We start from the raw sequence: 19,142 nt of genomic DNA, 5'->3' as shown, positions 1-19,142 counted from the left end.
AGTTTGTAACAACATTAATATGCTAAAAGGTGGCGCTGGCGTCACTTATTAGCTTAGACAGGAAGGCAGCCTGCATCGTTGCTAACTTCTATTCTGTCTCCTCGAAGCAGCCTTCGATGACAGCTTAGTTCGAATTGGGATGGGGCTCAAAGGGGCCATGCATGCAAAATACAAGTTTGTTTTATTAGAAAGATTTCGTGTTTTGTAGTGCCCACATCGCTTGTCCCGCAGCAAATGATGCCGTATTCACTGAGAAATTAATCAATTCATGTTAAAATTTTGATTCGCCCACCAAATAGTGTGTTTTCGGGACGTCAGCAATGAAGTCATAGGTGCGCGCGTGCAAACAAACTTCCACTGCGTCATTCGGCTCTGAAGCCTTGCTTGCTGTCAGTCCTCCCAGATGGCGCTACCATACTCATCCACGGACCGTTGTCGCTCGTTGCTGTTTTGGACCGCATTTGCACCTGGCTTGCTTTTGTTACTTAAGAAAGTAATCGTTTCGTGAAACATGGAGTGCCCTCGACAAACAGGGTCACGTAAGACAATGTCACTACGCCAATCGGCTAGTGTCGTGTATAAAGCAGTGCACGGGCCGCACGTTCTAGGCCCGGTCCGACCGGGCCCGATAGAGACACGGTCCAGGCCCGGCCCGGGCCCGAGAAATTTATAAAAATTGAGCCCGAGCCCGGCTCGAGTCCGACAAATTTTTAAAATCTGAGCCCGAGCCCGGTCCGAGACCGACAAACTTCTAAAGTATGAGCCTGAGCCCGCCAGAGTGTTGTTAAATGTCATCCCTAGTCCGACAGGATAGTAACATGAACTTGAAGAAGTTTGCTGTTAACCTAAAAAGCGTACGCACAAAGAGAATACGGCTACTTTAGATTCAAATTTCCTTTAAACTTGGACCGAACTTTATACAACTTATCCTCACTTAGAAGCTGTATTTTCAGTAGTCGTGTAACTTCATTTGCCACTTCATTTGCCAGTCTTCGAAATAAAGGCACACCCGAGGATACCTTAAATGATTCCGAGTAAGTTGATTTTTTTATTATTGCAATTCTTCAACAGATATTGCACCTTTCATTCTTCCATTCTTTGCTGAAATTTGATCAGACGATGCGTCCGGTTTCACCATTTGATTTTTGTCTTTCCCTCTAGTTACGTTGGCAGCATGATTTTATCTGCGCTTTTGTTCTTTCTTGCCTTTAGTCATGGCTCTAAAAAAAATTCTTGCGCGAAGAAATCATTGGCTCTGCTTAGAAAATTGGTTCTTCAAACTCTGCACACACTGCGAAATCCAAGTCACGTTTGTTCTGTTTGTTTTACTTTGAAAAGGAGAGAGAAAATACAATCATGTTCTAGTCTGTGGCTGGAGTGCCCTCGCTTTCTGGCCTGCTCTCTCCAACTAAGCTGATGGGACCCCTTTTATTGATGTCAAGGCTTTCTAAGTACAATCGTCTTTTTATCATGTTTTAACTGCGCGGTAGTGAATTAGCACTTCCTTTTTTTAACTTTGCCTGAAATATCAACAAAAAAACTTTCTCTTGCCAACAATTTAGAATTTGCGGCACAGGATAGCCGGGCCTCGGGAACTGCCCGGGCCGGATCGGACCGGCACGGCCGGACAAAATTTTGGTTCAAGCCCGAGCCCAGCCTGGGCCCGAGAAAATGCGTGCTACCCGGCCCGAGCCCAGCCCGCGGGCCGGGCCGGGCTCGGGCTTTCGGGCCGGCCCGGGCCCGTGCACTGCCCTAGTCGTGTAAGACAACTTCAAAGCGGCGGACTACTGCGCAGCTAAAACGAGTATTACTGCGCCCAGAACCAACAGCAGTGCGCATCGGTACTTCTATGGTTAAGTGTATTTTCGTAACTTTCATTGTTTATCGCACCATTCCTGTTGCTGTGAAATGAATATGCATTACATTTAGGCGCAAACAGCTCGTTCGGAGAGCTTATAAGCCGTGCATTATTCACATTTGCGTTTGCCGGCCTTAGCCAATCGCACAGCTGGGAACATACGACATCATAGGTTCTGTTGCGGGAAATGAGCTAGTGGGTTGTGTGGCCGTTCCCTCTTTTCTTAATTATGTAGCTTTATTTGAGCGAAGTGTGCGTTAAAAGTGGTGCCAGTATGATTCTAACGAGGCAATCTTTCGAATGAATCAAACTTGTGTTTTGTCTGCATGGCCCCTTTAAGATGCATGGTCCCGCGAAAACGGCAATGAAGCCATTTCAAGGGTAAACCGGAACGCTTTCTTAGTTCCCTGCGGGAGCTATATAGAGGAACTCTAGCCCCACCAGCGGCTAAGCGCCGCCGACGCCAGAACCCCGAGGTGCGCGCCGCCGCCGCAGCAGCGGCCGCTAGGCGCCGTCGCGAAGATGAAGCAGTTCGCGCTGCGTTCAAATTTCGCATTAGAGAGTATCGTAAGATTCAGCCTATTTAAACTTGCTTGCGCTGTATTGCTACGACAAAATTAAATGCCGCGGCAAAGCCAGCTTTCTGGTAAATGCTGTGTACATCTCAATCTAATGTGGGCATCTTGAAAAACAACAACAGCAGCAGCAACAAAACAAACATTGAAATTACCCGCTAAGACGGCTCTATAATCCCACCGAGTTTCTACTACGTGTTTGTTTCGTGCATGCCTTGGACTGCGCCCTGCTCCGCTGGCCATCCGTCTTCATACAGTGGAAGGGCACAGAGTCTTTTGTGTAAGATAGCAGAAAAGTGCCGTTAGCCTGTGATCAACGAATTTGCACTTCTCGCGACGTTGTGTAGGTTCCGACGTTTTCTGTTCTTTGTTTCCCCTGCGTCTTGCGCCTCGCGAGTTAGTGATGTCGTACTCGAGACGAAGTTTTCACAGCATTAGTCAAATCGCGACGGCGTTTTCAGCCAAGTACCTTAGTGCCAATTTGTGTACTGAGGTTCTCCTGCAAATATGTCTGTGCGTTTCTTTTTTTCTTTCCGTGGTTCAAGCGTGTAGGACTCGTCAGCTAGGCAAGATCTGACGAGACGAGCGTTTTCTTTCCGTGCCCGCTGCTTGTACAGGTAGAAATGAGCCGAATTGATCTAAAGGGATTTCATGCTTGGCACTAACTGAAACAAACATGCTACTAAAATAAAATTACGGGATTTCTTATTCTGGTCTTATTTTTTAGAAGGCCTGCATAACAGCAGGATATCTTTCAGACTGGCGTTGAAAAATACGTTGGCGGTGTAGCCGGCTGATCTCGTGTATTTGTAGGCGCGGCGTGTAATTTCGCAGGCATAATTTAAGTTTCCAGGGAAGGTTTGCGGGATGTTTAACAGTACCTTCAACGGTTGACACAGTTTAAAATTCTAGCGCAAGCATACAAATGATAACGCTAAAACCGCTTGTCTCACGTTTGTTTAACTTCGTTTGTCCAGCGGGATTCGGCACGCGTCAAATCGTATTGTTTGCGAAGCCTTGCCGTACCCAAAATATGCGAACTATTTACTGGTTTCTCGCAGTACTTGCAAGAACGAAGCTTCACTTTTGTTTAAAACTCCAATAGCTGGAAATTGGGATTTATCATTACCGCTTGTTTTAACGAAAATGCAATCTTCTTATACTGGCGGTCTACAAATGGAGACGCGTTATCCAGCTATTTTCACATGGACAAAAATAGGTAGGTACTTTAGGAGCCTCACACAACGTTCGATTCAAATTGCTTGCTTTTCGCAACGCTTAACATTGGTAGCACCTCGTCAGTAAAATAAAAAAGATTCTGCGTTAGCACCTGACCCAGTTTACGTACACGGAGAAAAAAATGTACAGAACTATAGCAATTGCTTAATTAAGAAGACTGCTTCAGAGTGAACTGCGGTCTACCAAAATACGGGGAATAAAAGACTAGTTGCCTTTATCTTTTACATGATACTATAATATAAATTCATCTCTTTTTTTGCGAATCGTAATTTTTTGTAGAAAATCAAATCCAATCGTTAATATTGGCAACTCCAGAGATTGCCATGCGTATACGGCAAAAGACATCTGAATTCGCCTGACAAGGCCCCTAGCCCCAGGTAGCACAATCGCACCAACCGCAGTTCGTTACAAAGAAACGTAAGTACATTGGAAACAGGCACCAAATCGAACATCTGGCTTTGAGTTACGCAATTATATACATAACTATAGGATAACATAAGCATAGCTATACACAATTTATGTCCATTTCTGTAGCGTGTAGTGTACTCCCACTCTAATGAAGTATAATATAAATGTCGGCAGCCAATTGGGTATTCTATTACACGTCAATAAATGTTGTTAGAGACATTGATTTCAATATTCAAACGTTTTCGTCTATTGTGTATTTTTGTGTATTTTGCGTAGTTTTGGGCACATTGAAGTACAATATAAATGTTGGCAGTCAATTGGCCATTCCATTACACATCAATAGATACTGTTTAGAGACATTGATTTCAATATTCAAAAATTTTTGTGCATTGCGTATTTTTGTGTATTTTTATTTTTGGGCACAATGAAGTATAATGTAAATGCTGGCAGCCAATTGGCTATTCTATTACACATCAATAAATATTGTTTAGAGACATTGACTTCAAGCCACCACGTGCAACACTCGCCGGTCGGTCTGGATGGTCGGCCCTACAAGCTGGACCCATTCGGTTCTGCGACGTACTGCGCCGACACAATCTTCAACGCCCCCTCTGTACCTCACTCAACGTCGACGAATCCGGACATAAATACGGCCCCCGAAGCGACCGCGACTAATGGGCACGGCGGCACTCGAAGCATGCAGAGCGTTAATCCGTTCTTGTATGTCGTACAGGTGAGAAAACGCTACGGCGAATGCACGAGTTGTGACTGCCTCTTCTTGATTGTGCTGCCGTGCCCAAGATTGCTTTGTGAACCTTTGTGTAACTTGTTCTGCTATTTGAGGGACCTGTTATTATTAGCAGGTGACGCCGAGACAAATCCCGGGCCCGACTTAAAACAAATTGCTCAACAACTAACGCAAATTGCCGGTGACATTGAAGAAATTAAAGAACGACTAACCGCTATTGAGTCAAAATTAGAAAAATTGGCTGCCTTAGATGAAAAAATACTGGACTGTACCACAAAAGCTTCCGCCTTACAAAAAATCATATCAGGCTTAGAATTAAAGCTGGATGATTTAGAAAACCGGCCACGAAGAAGTAACTTGATAGTGTGTGGCATCCCTGAGGATGAAAAAGAAAATGAGGAATCACAAGAGCAAGTAATAAACGATACAGTTACGAAAGGCATTCTGAAAATTGAACCTGTTTCAATCGAAAGGATACATCAGCTCGGAAAACCAAAGGCGAACAAACCTAGACCGATAATTTTCAAACTCCTTGATGATCGCGACAAAACAAACATTTTGAAAAACTGCCATAAACTAAAGGGTACTGAATTACCAATTAGTGAAGATTTTTCCAAGCGTGTGCGTAATATCAGGAAAAAATTGTGGGACTCAGCCAAACCAAACAAGGAAACGGGGCAAAAGGTACATCTTGTCTACGACAAAATCAGTATAGACCGTCTTCTTTACCGCTGGGACGACACCATAAACGATAAAGTGGTGACTGGCGAGACAACAAATCCCTCAACTGAAAAAAAAAAAAACCTGCCAAGCGAAGGGCCGGCATCACGCATTCGAAACCGCCTCAGTTGAGGTTTATAAATGTGAATTGCCGAAATGTCCTAAACAAATTAAAATCCCTTGAATGCCTGCTTCTCGACCTTGAGCCAGACTTTGCTGCTCTAACAGAAACCTGGTTAAATAATGACATCTTAGATAGTGAAGTAACGCCCCCAAACAACACTATAATACGGAAGGACAGATCGACACGAGGCGGTGCGGTAGCTTTAATGATAAAACGCGGAATACCGTACACAGTGCTGCCAGAGGATGAAGGCGCAGAAGCTGTACTTTTGAAACTACAATTTGGCCTTCACGCAACAATTGTCGGCTGCGGCTATCGTGGTCCTACTCCTGGAGAAGATAGCATGCAGTCCCTCTACAACTATATTGAACAAAACATACAAAACACAAGATTCATCTTTTTGGGGGATTGTAACCTTCCCGATATTGACTGGAAATCTATGAATTTTTATTCCGCATGCTCAGATGTCGTTATCGACACAATGCTGAGATTTAATCCTCACCAAGTAGTCGACCGACCAACACGTGTTCAGGGAGCAACTTCAAATATTCTTGACCTTATATTCTTAAGTGACCACTTCCCAGCCGATGAAACGAAGATAGAGCTTATGGATGGCATATCTGATCCAAAGCTCACTTTTTGCACTGTCCCCTGTCGTGATAAAATAGAACCATCGAACATAAAAATTACTTACCGGATTTTAATTCTGCTGACTGCACTAGCAAACTAAATTACTTAATTATGAAGTTTCCGTCCTTCGAAGAATTGTCGAACGATAGTTCCGCGACCATTGAAATATGATGGTTTCAATTAAAAGAAATTATGCACCACTGTATTAATACCTTTGTACCTACTAGAGTGAAAAAAATTAAGAAGCATAACCCGTGGATAACATGTGAGGCTAACACGAGGATAACACATGCGAAACGCGAAGTAAAGCGAATACGAAAGAGAATAAAACAAACACCCGAAGCACTAACAGTAAATAATCTTTCTGTTGCTGTGAGTGATCTAAAAACAAAAACCACTATAGCGAAGAGCAATCATTTCAATAAAACGTCGCCAAACTTTCTAAAAAAATTCCCCCAGCACGTTTTGGAGCTACCTAAAACCTGCACAAAACAACAGAAGCGACGCACCCGAAGAAAAAGATAACCCGATCACTGGAGACCAACTGAACAGTTACTTTAAATCTGTATTCACTGTCGATGACGGAAACATTCCGGACATCGGCACTAGTGGGGAAGGTACCTTGGAATCAATTGCTGTAACTGAGGCCGGTGTCGTTAATCTATTGCTAAACTTGGACACAAAAAAAAGGAGCAGGGCCTGATAACATTCCTAACATTTTTCTTGCCAGGTCTGCAGAGTTACTAGCTAAATATCTGTGCGTCATATTCAACAAATCACTATCAACGTGCTCTTTACCCATGGAGTGGAAAAAGGCCAAAGTTGTTCCTGTGCTTAAGGGAGGAAGCGGAAATAATATTGCTAAATTTAGACCTATACCTCCGACATGTACAATCTGTAAAATCTTGGAGCACACAATTCTTAAACATCTAACTGTTTTCCTAGAAGAAAAACGTATCTTCCAATCAGCATGGCTTTCGCCGAGGTCTTTCAACCATAACTCAATTACTGGAATTAACACATGAGGTATCGCATAGTATTGACAATAAAAAACAAACTGATTAATTCTTCCTCGATTTTGCCAAAGCATTCGACAAGGTATCACACAAGAAGCTACTGCAAAAACTTGAGGCCACCCTAGGAAATTCTAATGTTCTTAACTGGATCAAAAATTATCTAACTGATCGTACTCAGTATGTGGAATTGAACAAAGAAACCTCTGCTACTGCTTCCGTTACATCTGGAGTTCCGCAAGGCTGTGTGCTGGCCCCAATTTTGCTTCTTCTCTTTATTAATGATTCGCCTACAAATATTAAGGAAAAAAACAAATTATTCGCGGATGACTGCGTGTTCTATCGAGAAATAAACTCAACCCATGACCATGTAGCTTTAAATACTGCTTTACAAGATGTTTCCCGCTGGTGCCGTAAGTGGCAGATGTCACTCAATGCAAACAAGTGTACATTCTTGTCGGTAAGTCGAAAAAAAACTAGGTGAAATTTCTACTACACTATTAATGACATTCCCATAACTAGAGTAAATCAGCATAAATATCTTGGAGTTATCATAACTGAAGATCTAAGATGGGACGCACACATAAGTTACGCTACTTCAGCTGCACTACGCCGCTTGTTTACACTTAGATACCGGCTCCGTCAAGGCCCGCCTCCTCTAAAGCTGCTTGCATACACTTCCCTTGTGCGATGATTACTTGAATACGGTAATATCATTTGGTCACCATTCACAAAACAGCAAATCACGAAACTGGAAGGAATACAAAGGAAAGCTATGAGATTCATCTACAACCGGTACAGACATTCAGATTCTCCGACTGAACTAATTGAATACGCTTGATTACTTACTCTAATGAATAGAACAAGGTTAGCACGTGCAAAATTTATGCATGAATTGATTCATGGTCATCTAAACATTGATGTATCCGCCTACCTCACGTTTGACCTAACCAGAACAACACGTCAAAACACCCAATAATGCTTAACGAATACTCATTCAACACAAACTGCTTTAAGTACTCATTTTTTCCGTTGGCCTCTAATGAATGGAATAAACTGAATCCGAATATTTTCAACACTACCGTATTAGCGAAGTTTCTAACCCTTGTCGAAAATTAACTTTGTATTATGCAAGCGGAATCACTTAGCTTATTCTCATTTGTGTGTTTGTGTGTATATTGTACCCAGCCAAGTATCATGTTATCATATTCTTTCTACTGTGTATAGTTGTGTTTAAGCAATATTTAATACTGAATTCAGGAGAAGAGAAAATACTCTGTTGATTCTTGATCATATTTTTTGTTCTTTTTTAGTGAATAAATTTGTCCTCATTTGAATTACTTAGCCGTATTGTTTTTCTTATTATTGTAGTTTCTTATTGTTGTGTTTCTTGATGCATATGCCAATGTGTCAACCGTTATTCAAGTCGCTGCATTTATTTTCTGCCAACAACTTTTTTTACACTAATGTTTTATGCTTTGTTTGATCTGAAAATTTTAAATGAACCGATTCTGTTGTTTCATTGCGTACTTTATCGCGATTATGTGTCTCTATTGTGTACTCATTCGAAATTTTATGTTCTCGCCCTTCCTGTTAAAATCCCTCATTGGATTTGCAGTATGTCAAAATAAATAAATAAATAAATAAATAAATAAATAAATAAATAAATAAATAAATAAATAAATATTCAGACATTTTCGACCATTGTGTATTTCTGTGCATTTTGCGTATTTTTGGACACTGTGTATGCCATACACAGCTTTTTATGACCTACTTGTACCCCCTTTAAGGCGAAAACCCCATGAGGCGAAAACATTTTTGTAATGTAATTACATGTATGAGTACATCTCATGCTGCAGCAATACTATATCTGACAAGTTTCTCTCCTTGCTTGTTTCTGTGCTTGATTCCATCACTGAAGTATTAATTGTTGTGCATACTGGTGCAACTTAAAGGGACACTGAAGTGAATTTGTCAAGCTCCCGTTTTTGCTTGCACTGCGTAGACTGGCTCAAATTAGCACACTTTTCATCGTTTTTACGATTGACAAATTGGTAATTATTTCACAAAGCGCGAAAGAAGAAAAACTACCATGCGCGGTTTGCGGCGGCCGCACCAACTAAAGCTGTGACGTTAGGAGGAGCGGGCACCGTGATTGGACGACGCCCAAGGTGAGCAACCAAACAAGTTTCGGTTTCGGTTTCGGTTCTGTAAAACACAACCGTTGGCGTTGTTGGATGAGCATTCTCAATAACTCAGTAATCATCGTACCGCGCTTCTGCCATGTTGTCAGCTGTAAAAATGCATAAAGATAAGCCTCCTAGGACGGCTTGGAATCGTAGCATTCACTAGCCGAAACCTACGCAGTGCATGAACGCCCTCCGCGTACCCGCAGACGCCCAAATGTCATGCGCTTTTCCCCCATATTTGGAGCTTGCCTCCCTCATGCCTGTATCGTAAAAAGCGTGTTCGCACCAGGCCAAGGGTTTGTTCATTCTGGCCTGTGCCCACTGCCTGCAAGCAGTCGGTGCTTATGGCAACAGCACGCCAACGAGAACTCGCTAGCGCGCCAGTGCCAGCCTGCGCGCGTTTTGTGAACTAGTTCGTGGAGCCATGAACGTCGCGGCCCAAAAAAAGGTGAACTCAATATAGAAAACATCGGCGGAAAACGAAAAAGTTAACTTACAGAAAAAAAAAGCACGTACCCGCGGGGATTCGAACTCCTGACTTGCAATATACTTGCGGTGGCATATCAAGCGCCCTAAAACCACTCGGCCACGGAGAGGGCTCGCTGGCCGTGGTACAACCAGTTTACACTTTTATTTAGTTTTGGCATTTCAAGCAGCTTAGGTGACTATTTGTTGTATTGCGCTCGTGCAGTAAGCGTCGCCCGAGTTTCCACAATAGCTCACGTCTAGCAATTGCATTTCGTAGACGGAAAAGCGTTCGCAGATGCGTAGTCGTGCTGCTGACCGCTGTGCTTGTTCGCCCAGCGCAAAAAAAGTGCTTCCCGCACCCTATAGTTTTACGCTGTACGGTAAAAATATCAGTTGATGCCTAGTTTTACGCTGTACGGTAAAAATATCAGTTGATTTTATTTCCTTAGTACCTATATTGACTTCTATATCTCTTCTCCCGCCTTCAAGAGGCCTTATATTTTCCTACTGGCGTACCAGTCAGCGAAGCGTCGCATGTGCGCTTGTGCAGCGCTTGTGTGAAGCGACCTTGACTTGGAGCTAGATACAGTGTACAAACTAACCAAGTAAAGAAAGGCAGATTCTACCATTCACAAACGTGTCCTGGCTTCGTTTCAACTGAGCGAACGAATTGCGACGACCCGTCGGCGGCCGGCGGACCGACTGACTGTCTGAAGGCAGGGGAGCCGTGCAGTAGCGCAGCCAATTGCGAGCTCGGCTCCTCTCGACGTCACGCGAAAACGCCGCAGAAAATGGGCGAGCGTAAAGAGAGGAGGACAGCATTTTCGAATTAATTTTTCTACTAAATAAAATCGCGTAAACGCGCCCAGGGTGGTCGAAACATGATCTGGGGACTCCGGACTACAATTTGCGCAAGTAATACCGCAATGTTTACATATCACTTCAGTGTCCCTTTAAGACACCCCAGCAGGCATTATTGTAGGTTATTTTATGCTCTTTTATTTTAGTACTACAAATTGTTTTTTTACTTCCCGCAGCGGACAAAAAGTGCCTAGCGCGATACTTCTTTCTTGGGCGGAAAATGGTTTGGTAATCCTGAAACACAGGGGCAATTTCGTTCCCAACCCCACGGCGCTCGTCCCCACGCCATGCACCCTGATTCCTACTACTGCACCTGCGAACACTGCCCATCTCCATGCACCCTCCAAACATGGTCTGGGAATACTCTCAAGCTCTCACCCTCCCTTCCATTCCCTGCCCTACCCCAGAGCAGTGTGCCGGCTTTCGTGCCAGTTCGAACCCAAACGACCAACTTCAGCTGGTCAAGCGGGCCCGCCTTTCTGCCATCAATTTGAAATATTTTGAATGCTCATAGTGCGCATCTTGAAACCCCAGAAGCTGATCGAAAAAAGTTGATAGTATGTTGCATGCTTCCTTTACGACTACTTCGTAGCCTCTACCGTAAGTGCTTCTTAACACAACTTATATACTTCATCATATTCCCGCATTTCTTTGCACACACGAAGCCTTCGTTGGTGATGATGTATCTCAGTGAGGCGAAACAATGGGATGGAGATACCAACGCTGCCAAAGCGACCGAGTGCTAAACGGGCTAAGCGGGAGTGCTAACCGGGGTAACCGAGATGTTACCCCGTTTAGCGCTTTTCGGATATTCCCAAAGGGCACGGCGACGTTGTTGCACAGACCCCAAGCAGTCTCCCATCACGCGCACGAGCAGCGGACGCCTGATCGCCAATCGTCCCGTCTCACCTTTGCACGGTGTCGGTCGCCGACGGCGGCAGCCAGCGCGCCCACTGCTTGGCCAGGGCGCCGTACAGCCACTCGGGGGACATGTCTCCCTTCTCCTCCGGGGGCGGGAAGCTGCGAGTGTCGCGGTCGCTGCTTGAGATCGCCCCAAACCACGTCAATGGCGTGGGCCAACCGGTGGCCTGGATACTCGATGCTGGACCGGGGATGTTATACATACTCACGAGCTGACCCTTTTGCACAAACCACTTACTTCGCAACTCTGAGGTGGCAGTGCTACGTGCGGAGAATTGATGAAGGAACCTTATTGCGTTTAGGTGCCAGTTTATGGGTCGTCGACTGCTCGTTTTATGAACAGAATGCAAAGAGTTTCAGGCAGACCACTAAAATAAAAATTATTATATAAAAGAAACAAAGCAGGCTATAATAAACAAAGGCAAAGTGTAGAGAATAAAACACAAAGGTAATAAAACCCAGAATAGCATAAACTGTGTCAATAATATTACCAATAAAACGGACGCAAGTACCGAAACAAGGGAATTAAAAACAATAGAAACGCAAAACGAAAACAGAAGCACCCGCTCCCGTCTGCCGTCACAGTCACCGAAGGTCGAAATTCATGGATAATCTGGTGTGATGATGGGCCCATTTGTATTGCTTGCACTGTTATACACGACCTTTTATTTCCATACACGTGAGAAATAAAATCAGCAATACTAGTAGACTGCAGCAATCAGTGCCGCCTAAAAGGGGATGCGTGATGTATGACCAAGAGATGTCGCTCGGTCGTTGCGGTGCTTTGTACTGCTGTACAATATCCTTTGAGTGGTGAACACACAGGCTAATAAACAATTTTAAAAGGACTCTGCAACGCTGCCGATAAACGTCCTCACTCTTCTAATCGTACCAAGAACAGCGAAGGGCGTAGTCGTCGCCATCACAGAGTGGCACAGCCTGATTTGGTAGTCCCTGCCACTACGCCATCCAGTTTCTGTGCTTTTTGCGATTTTTAAAAAAATTACATGTCGAGTGCGTTTATTGCGGCGATTCAAGAGACGCCAGCCAGTATCCGAAACGACGTACTTGTAGCGCTAAAAAACACTGAGACTTGGGGAACTCTGAGCAAGTTTCTAAGTTATCATGCATATTTTCTCGCATTCTTTTATTTGTTTTGCCAGCTCCTGCCAAAGGCCTTTTTTCAAAGGCTGGCAGAGAATCTGAAAATAAATAAAAATCTCATGGGCGTAGAGCTGCAGTACTTTGTGACCCACTATTCTAAGTTTTGGATGCGCTAGTTGACTACGTCAGAAAGCATTAGATATTTAAAAAAAAGTTCAAAAAATGGGCGCAGCTTGCTTAGTGGTGCAAGGCTGGAGGACCTAGCTTCTTCCCGTTTTGATAACTTTATTTAGGCTTTGCTGGGCTTTGTTAGGATTTGCGATATTCTTGCTAGGCTAGGCCAAGTATTGAGGGGTGAGGCCAAGGTTTTTACCCGGTTTTTACGAGGCCGTTCTGGTCGGTTCCCCACACTGACAGCGGATCCCAGTGGAGAAGAAGCTAGGCTTCGCTGTTATTCCAGCCTTACACCATTAGTGCAAGGAAGGAAGGAAGGAATAGTACAGGAAAGGCAGGGAGGTTAACCAGAATACTGTCCGGTTGGCTACCCTACTCAGGGGGGAGGGGATACGGGAAATGAAAGGGAAAGAAAGGACAGCGGTGCATATTAAAGGAGAAAAAACACAAGGCGTGACCAGGCAACTATAAAGGCGGTACAAACAACGCACACAACCAGAAAATGCACAAAACTAATACGGTCCACTGATAAAATTGGCGAACTAAGGGCGCTGCACTATAGTAATGTCCCTACAATCGTTCAGACAGGCCCGTGTCCTTCAAAAAGAGCAGTAGGGCTTTTATAGCTGCGCCAACGTGTCTAGCGTTTTCGTAGCCCAAGAAAGACTATCACCTTCAAAATGGTGCGCATACGCTAATTTCCCTTGTGCTCACAGTCGAGCAGGCGCAAAAGTCAGCTTTCCTGTTTAATACCCTATCTTCGGTGGTGCACCCTTTACAGGTGCGCAGTTTTTTTTTTCTGGGGTACTATTTTTTTTTTTTTTTGCTGACGCCACCGGACCAAGCTTAAGCTTAAACAGCTCCGCTGCAAAAGCGTTTCCAGGTCCCTTTAGAAGAGAAAGTTTTCTGGTAATGACGGTGACAGGATGCTAATCGGCAAGGTGAGCGCCAACCCTGTTTTAACCGAAGCTCACGTTGAGGGCGCACTTTGACATTTGCGCTCTTCGCTGCAGCTGCGGTGAGTGCCGCTTCCGGGTTACACCTACACACGGGAAGAGAAAGAAAGGGCCAACGAAGCACCCACCCCAGCAGGGGGTCCACCAAGTGTAACAAATCAGGATGAGACCATGACCCGGTGTCTGAATTAAAACACAATATCAACGATTTAGCCTGTAAAAGGAACCCTGCTTTCTAAGGTAATCTCGACATAAATCCCGCCGCAGTATTGATGAGTTACGCAGCCGTTGACATTCCGTTTTTGAGTAAGGCTATGTTATACTACCGACGTAAAAGCCATATCGTGAGCTATGGACGTACCTGTAACGCAGTTCGGTTGGCTGACACGTGAAATTACGCCATTCTTTAAAGGTATTACGACAGTTGCGGCAACAGCCCCAACCCGACCTAAGGTCTTCGTGACCACTTGCGAATTTTCGCATTTCGTATTATCTATCAGAAACTCCGCTTTCGTTGCGTCGACTCGCTTGCCGAGCTTTGCCGCCTTACGTGTCAGCACGCCGTGAAGCACGATTGCGGGTTTCGGCAGTGTCGCCCCAAATAAAATTAAACGGGGGATGCCTAAAATTTCTAAGAATGGGAAGGTGAAAGCTTAGTTGGACTTTTTGATGATCTCCTGCTGACTTTGCGTTGAAATTGCATGTTTATCTTGAAGAATATTCCCGGCTCGACATCCACAGTTATCGAGACAAGAAGCCACCAGCCCCTGAACACTGCAAACAAACTCCTATCTTCACCGCACCCTTCTTTATGCCATCTATCCCACCCTATATATACCTGTCACCTTTAATTTCCGTCCCTTACTCCGCACCCTATACTATCAAGTATGGGGGTGGGGACAAACTCCAGGGCTATCCGTCAACATTTCCCCCCTTACGAGCAGTGGGTGGCCTGCCTGACATGTCCGAACCCTGGGACCCAGCGCATACTGGTGGAGATGGCCTGGACTGCCAGCCAAGACCAGGGCATCCCGGACTAGGGACGTTCCAGCCCCGAGTTCCCGACGCCGGTTTCCGCCGGTTATAGCGCATGCTAACGCAATCCACTTTGGGAGAAATGTGACAGGTTGCGGACAAAACGATGCGGGCCTGCCAGTCATGGAGAACTTTCAGCGGCGAGTTCGGAAATCTATGTGAGGTGCAACATCCGGGTCTCCGACGAAGGGAGAGATGGGGCGACAGAAGGAGAGCGTCACTCCAGAAGGAAAAAAAAAAAAAGCGCGCTACGAAAGCCGCGCTTTCTGGGGAACGGGTGCGACGACTTCCGTCCAATCCCGAATATCGCACCGGTGAAGCGGCGGCGAAACGTCAACGAGTTGCTGAAGATCTGGACTTACGAGCTCGCTTAGATTGTGCATACATTAATGACCCAGTGTTCATTGCCTTTTGGGGCGCTAACGGCGACACCAAGCAGAAAACGTGGCCGAGTTTCCAAACATAACCACGCATAAACTTAGACGAACGAAGCATGAGCTAGGCGGGGCCGCCAGCTCCGGTGTTCGCCCAGTCTTCGCGCACTAGTACGAAGCTGCCCCAATTTTTTTTCTTTTCCGGCAGCGGGTATTCGCACTCACCAGTTTGCGGGATGGCCCTCGTGGTTTCCGACAGCCGGGAAGACCGGCACGCCGGGCAAGAACTTAGCGATGGTGTCGGCCGTGTACTTTGCAACGGCCACGTTGCCTTCACGCGTCGTGTTCCACACGTCGTGCGGGACCATGTCGCCGGTCCAGATCACGTAGTCCACCTGTGGTAATACGGCCCACATCCTGAGCATCACGTGTCTCATTTCGATCCGAGTATGTCTGCTGAATGATGGGGCAGAAAGCAATTAGTCCGAGCCGCTGCAAGCATAATAAAGTTGTGAAAGCTGGGCTCGGTAATTCCTAATCGTTTCGCGTACGTTCGGCGCGACAAGTGCCCCTTTTGAATTCATCATCGTCACCGTCCGCATTTCAGGACGAAGGCTCATCCAGTACACTTTGAACCGCCCCTATCTTGTGATGCTCTAACCGATTCGTTGCATTGTGATGTATTCATTTCATCTATCAATCTATCTAGAATTTATAACGTTCAGGGCAATGCACGGAAAAATCAGCCTTTTAAAAAAAAACATTTATCGGAGAAACGGCTGCATTTCTAGCGCTCAACCTTTGCAGGAAAGCCGGATTTCAATGTATATTTTTTCCCCAATTATTACACGTAGCAGCGATGTGCTGCTTTTCTTCTTGCTCTTGAATAACTATCCGTTTTTGTTCGTGGATGCTTCTTATTTTACAAGTATACGCACGGAGAAACCTATTCCCTGCAAGCTTCGATCCCATAAGCGGAGGCAGGTTTTTCATCGCTTATTAAAGAAAATTCAAAACTTTGTTGTCGTCTTTGTTGTTTGTATTATGCCCCAGCAAAATTGATTACGAAATGTGACCTCAGTGCGAAATTTAATTCCCGGAGAGCGGGCGGTTCCCTTAAAGGGGCCATGAAGAGAAAACACAAGTTTGGTTCATTCGAAAGATTGCTTCGTCAGAATCATACTCACACCACTCTTAACGCACAGTTCGCCCAAAAAAGCTATACAATTGGGAAAAAAGGGAATGGCCATGCGACCCACTAGTTCATTTCCCGCAACAGAACCTATGATGTCATACCAGCCAGCTCTGCGATTGGCAGTGCGGGGAAAGCAAACGCAAATTAGGCAGAACTTATAAGCTTGCCGAAAGAGCTATTTGCGTTTAAATTTAGGGCACATTTTTTATAGCAGTAAGAATAAAGGGCTAAAAGTGAGAATAGGGGGATAAACAGTGGAAGTCACGAAAGCACGCGTAAACATAGAAGTACCGATGCGTACTGTAGGGCTCCTGCGCAGGAGTTTGGCGGCATGCAGCACCCCCTAGTGTCCAACGCGTCCGAGTGGTACAAAAGCAGACGACCCTTGCCGCCCTCCATGTGTTTTCAATTACAAGCGAGAGCGAAAGTTGGTTCTACTTAATTTAATCAGATTGTGGTGCGTTTAAGTGACTGCATACTGAATAAAATGCCCCTAAAGTAGTTGCAGAGGCTTAACAAAATATTATACGCTACAACAAGCCGATTTATCGGCTTTCTTTTGAGCGAGCTGCGGCGATCTTTGCGACGTGGGACAGTATCCCCAAGTCGGGTGGTCTAACTTCCTGACGATCGTTATCGTTCTTTCTTCTTGCGTACCATTGACAAAGAAACAGTTCGCAAGTATACCATAAACACAGAATGCTGCTCATCCTATAGCCTGAGGAAGCTGTAAACGGTTGCTTCAGCGGGAGCCTATGCAAGACGACGCGAGAAGCGCAGCCGACTCAGCTGACACTGCTGGCCTTGCACCGCCTTGAAATCGCGCGGAATTTTTGCTTTGTATTTCCGCAATATAATTGATTCTTGCTTAAACTTTTACGCCACACGATTTACGAACGGCAGGGTACACGTATACTAGCGAGTAGGTGACGCAATACCGTCAAATAAACAAATTGAGCGCAATTAAGGGACGCGAGTCAAGCACCAAATCGCAAGTCCGTTGCCGGCTTAGATGTTTACTTGTAAAGCCGCATACACGGTGCGTGGCCGAAATATTTACACACGATCGTCACTGATGTGTTGATTATCTTCTAGTGCAAGGGTCGTCGCTAACAATCTGAACGCCGACAAATGGGGCTAGACGGCGAGACAAGAACACAGAATTGAGTGCTTCCAATTGATTGCCCCCATCTTCACGCTTCGCCAGATTATTGTCAGATATTATTGCCGATTCGCTGAATTTTTCCTCTTTGCCTTCAGAGTCCCCTTATCCTCCCACTCTATTTGCCGTCCAGCCCTCCGCCATGTCGGCTTCATGGAACTCGGTCCTACACCTCAAAACGTTGCTAACGCTTATTCTAGCTTATTAAGTGCGAACTGGAAATATATGACGCAAGAGCGTAATTAAATAAAGTGAGAGCAAACAAGGAAACAGAACAGCTCTTCGCCCGACCACTTCGTTTTACGGCCACTACTTTCGGGATCACAAAACGTGTTTACGCTTCATACGCTCGCTGCATTTTGTCACTGAGCCACGCAAAAAATGGCACGCTAATTCTGCACCATGCATTCGCAACGAGGACGCAAACCAGCAGTGTTTAATAAAAGTGCACGCATAAGTGCGCAGATGCGCAAAAGCACGGCGCACTGCAGCGGACGAGCTTGCGGTCCGCGAGACTCGCTGGCTTTTACGCCTGATGACCGCCAATTGAGTTGCGCTTCTCTTTTGATGAGCTGTTGTTGAAGAGTCGTTGTCAAGAGTATTAGTTTAAACAAGGAGCTTTCACTTCAAGTTTCTCTTCATACTACCATCGAACGGCGAACCGGCGAGTGGCAGAGCACCATCACCGTCCCAGCACTTTCGTCGACGCTGTAAACGTATTTAGCGCTGGAAAGCTTTTTTTTTTCTTAATGTCCAGTTGGTCGCCGGAAGAGATCGGACGCGTCGTGGATGGGTTGGAGACCGTGTCGTAAAACAATCGAGAGTATGGAGCTTATTTTGCTACTTTCAACAGGGGATCCTATGGGACCCCAGCAGCTTTGTACTATCCGGAAGTACTGCCCGGAAGTCGGTTTCGCAGCCCCCCTGGGCAGCGCAGGAGCCCTCAGTCCGCCGCTTTCGAGTTGTTTTACGCTCACTGGCCAATTGGCGTAACCGAAGTTTTCTTACGTGACCCTGTTTGTTGAGGATATTCCATGTTTCACGAAACGATTACTTCCTAGAGTAACAAAAACAAGCCAGGCGCAAATACGGTTAAAAAACAAAGCAACGGCAGACAACGGTCCGTGCATGTAAGGTCCCTAAAATTACTAAGGTAGCGCCATCTTTAGATCTCGCCGCCTTTCGCCCTCGCCCGCGCTCCTCTCTTACTTCGTTTTTTGCCATTTTCTTTTTCGCCGGCGAACGCCGCGCGCCATTGGCCAAGGGAAAAGTCACGTGGTTTTGTTTTTTTTGCTCCGCCGCCGGGTCGCCTCGCCGATGCCTCGCCGGCTGGGACATTGCGCAACGCCGCCGCTGCGACGCCATTGCTGGCTTCCGAGCCACCGTCG

At 45.5% G+C, this 19,142-nt stretch overlaps 1 protein-coding gene across 1 annotated transcript in view; it reads right to left on the bottom strand.

The window, feature by feature from the left end:
* The window catches only part of LOC144165027 (sphingomyelin phosphodiesterase-like), a 45,580-nt gene that overhangs the window by 13,923 nt on the left and 12,515 nt on the right, over window positions 1-19,142 (bottom strand). The window contains exons 6-7 of the mRNA XM_077695190.1: window positions 15,623-15,792; window positions 11,743-11,853 (exon numbers count right to left, since the gene is read on the bottom strand). Coding sequence (XP_077551316.1) covers window positions 11,743-11,853; window positions 15,623-15,792 — 281 coding nt within the window. The remainder of the gene's footprint in view (window positions 1-11,742; window positions 11,854-15,622; window positions 15,793-19,142) is intronic.

Source organism: Haemaphysalis longicornis, unplaced genomic scaffold (assembly GCF_048455015.1).
Source record: "Haemaphysalis longicornis isolate Haplotype H1 unplaced genomic scaffold, Haemaphysalis longicornis Haplotype H1 scaffold_14, whole genome shotgun sequence".
Taxonomy (NCBI): domain Eukaryota; kingdom Metazoa; phylum Arthropoda; class Arachnida; order Ixodida; family Ixodidae; genus Haemaphysalis; species Haemaphysalis longicornis.
The sequence above is the reverse complement of the archived record's forward strand: the minus strand, read 5'-3'. Positions and strand labels throughout refer to the sequence as shown.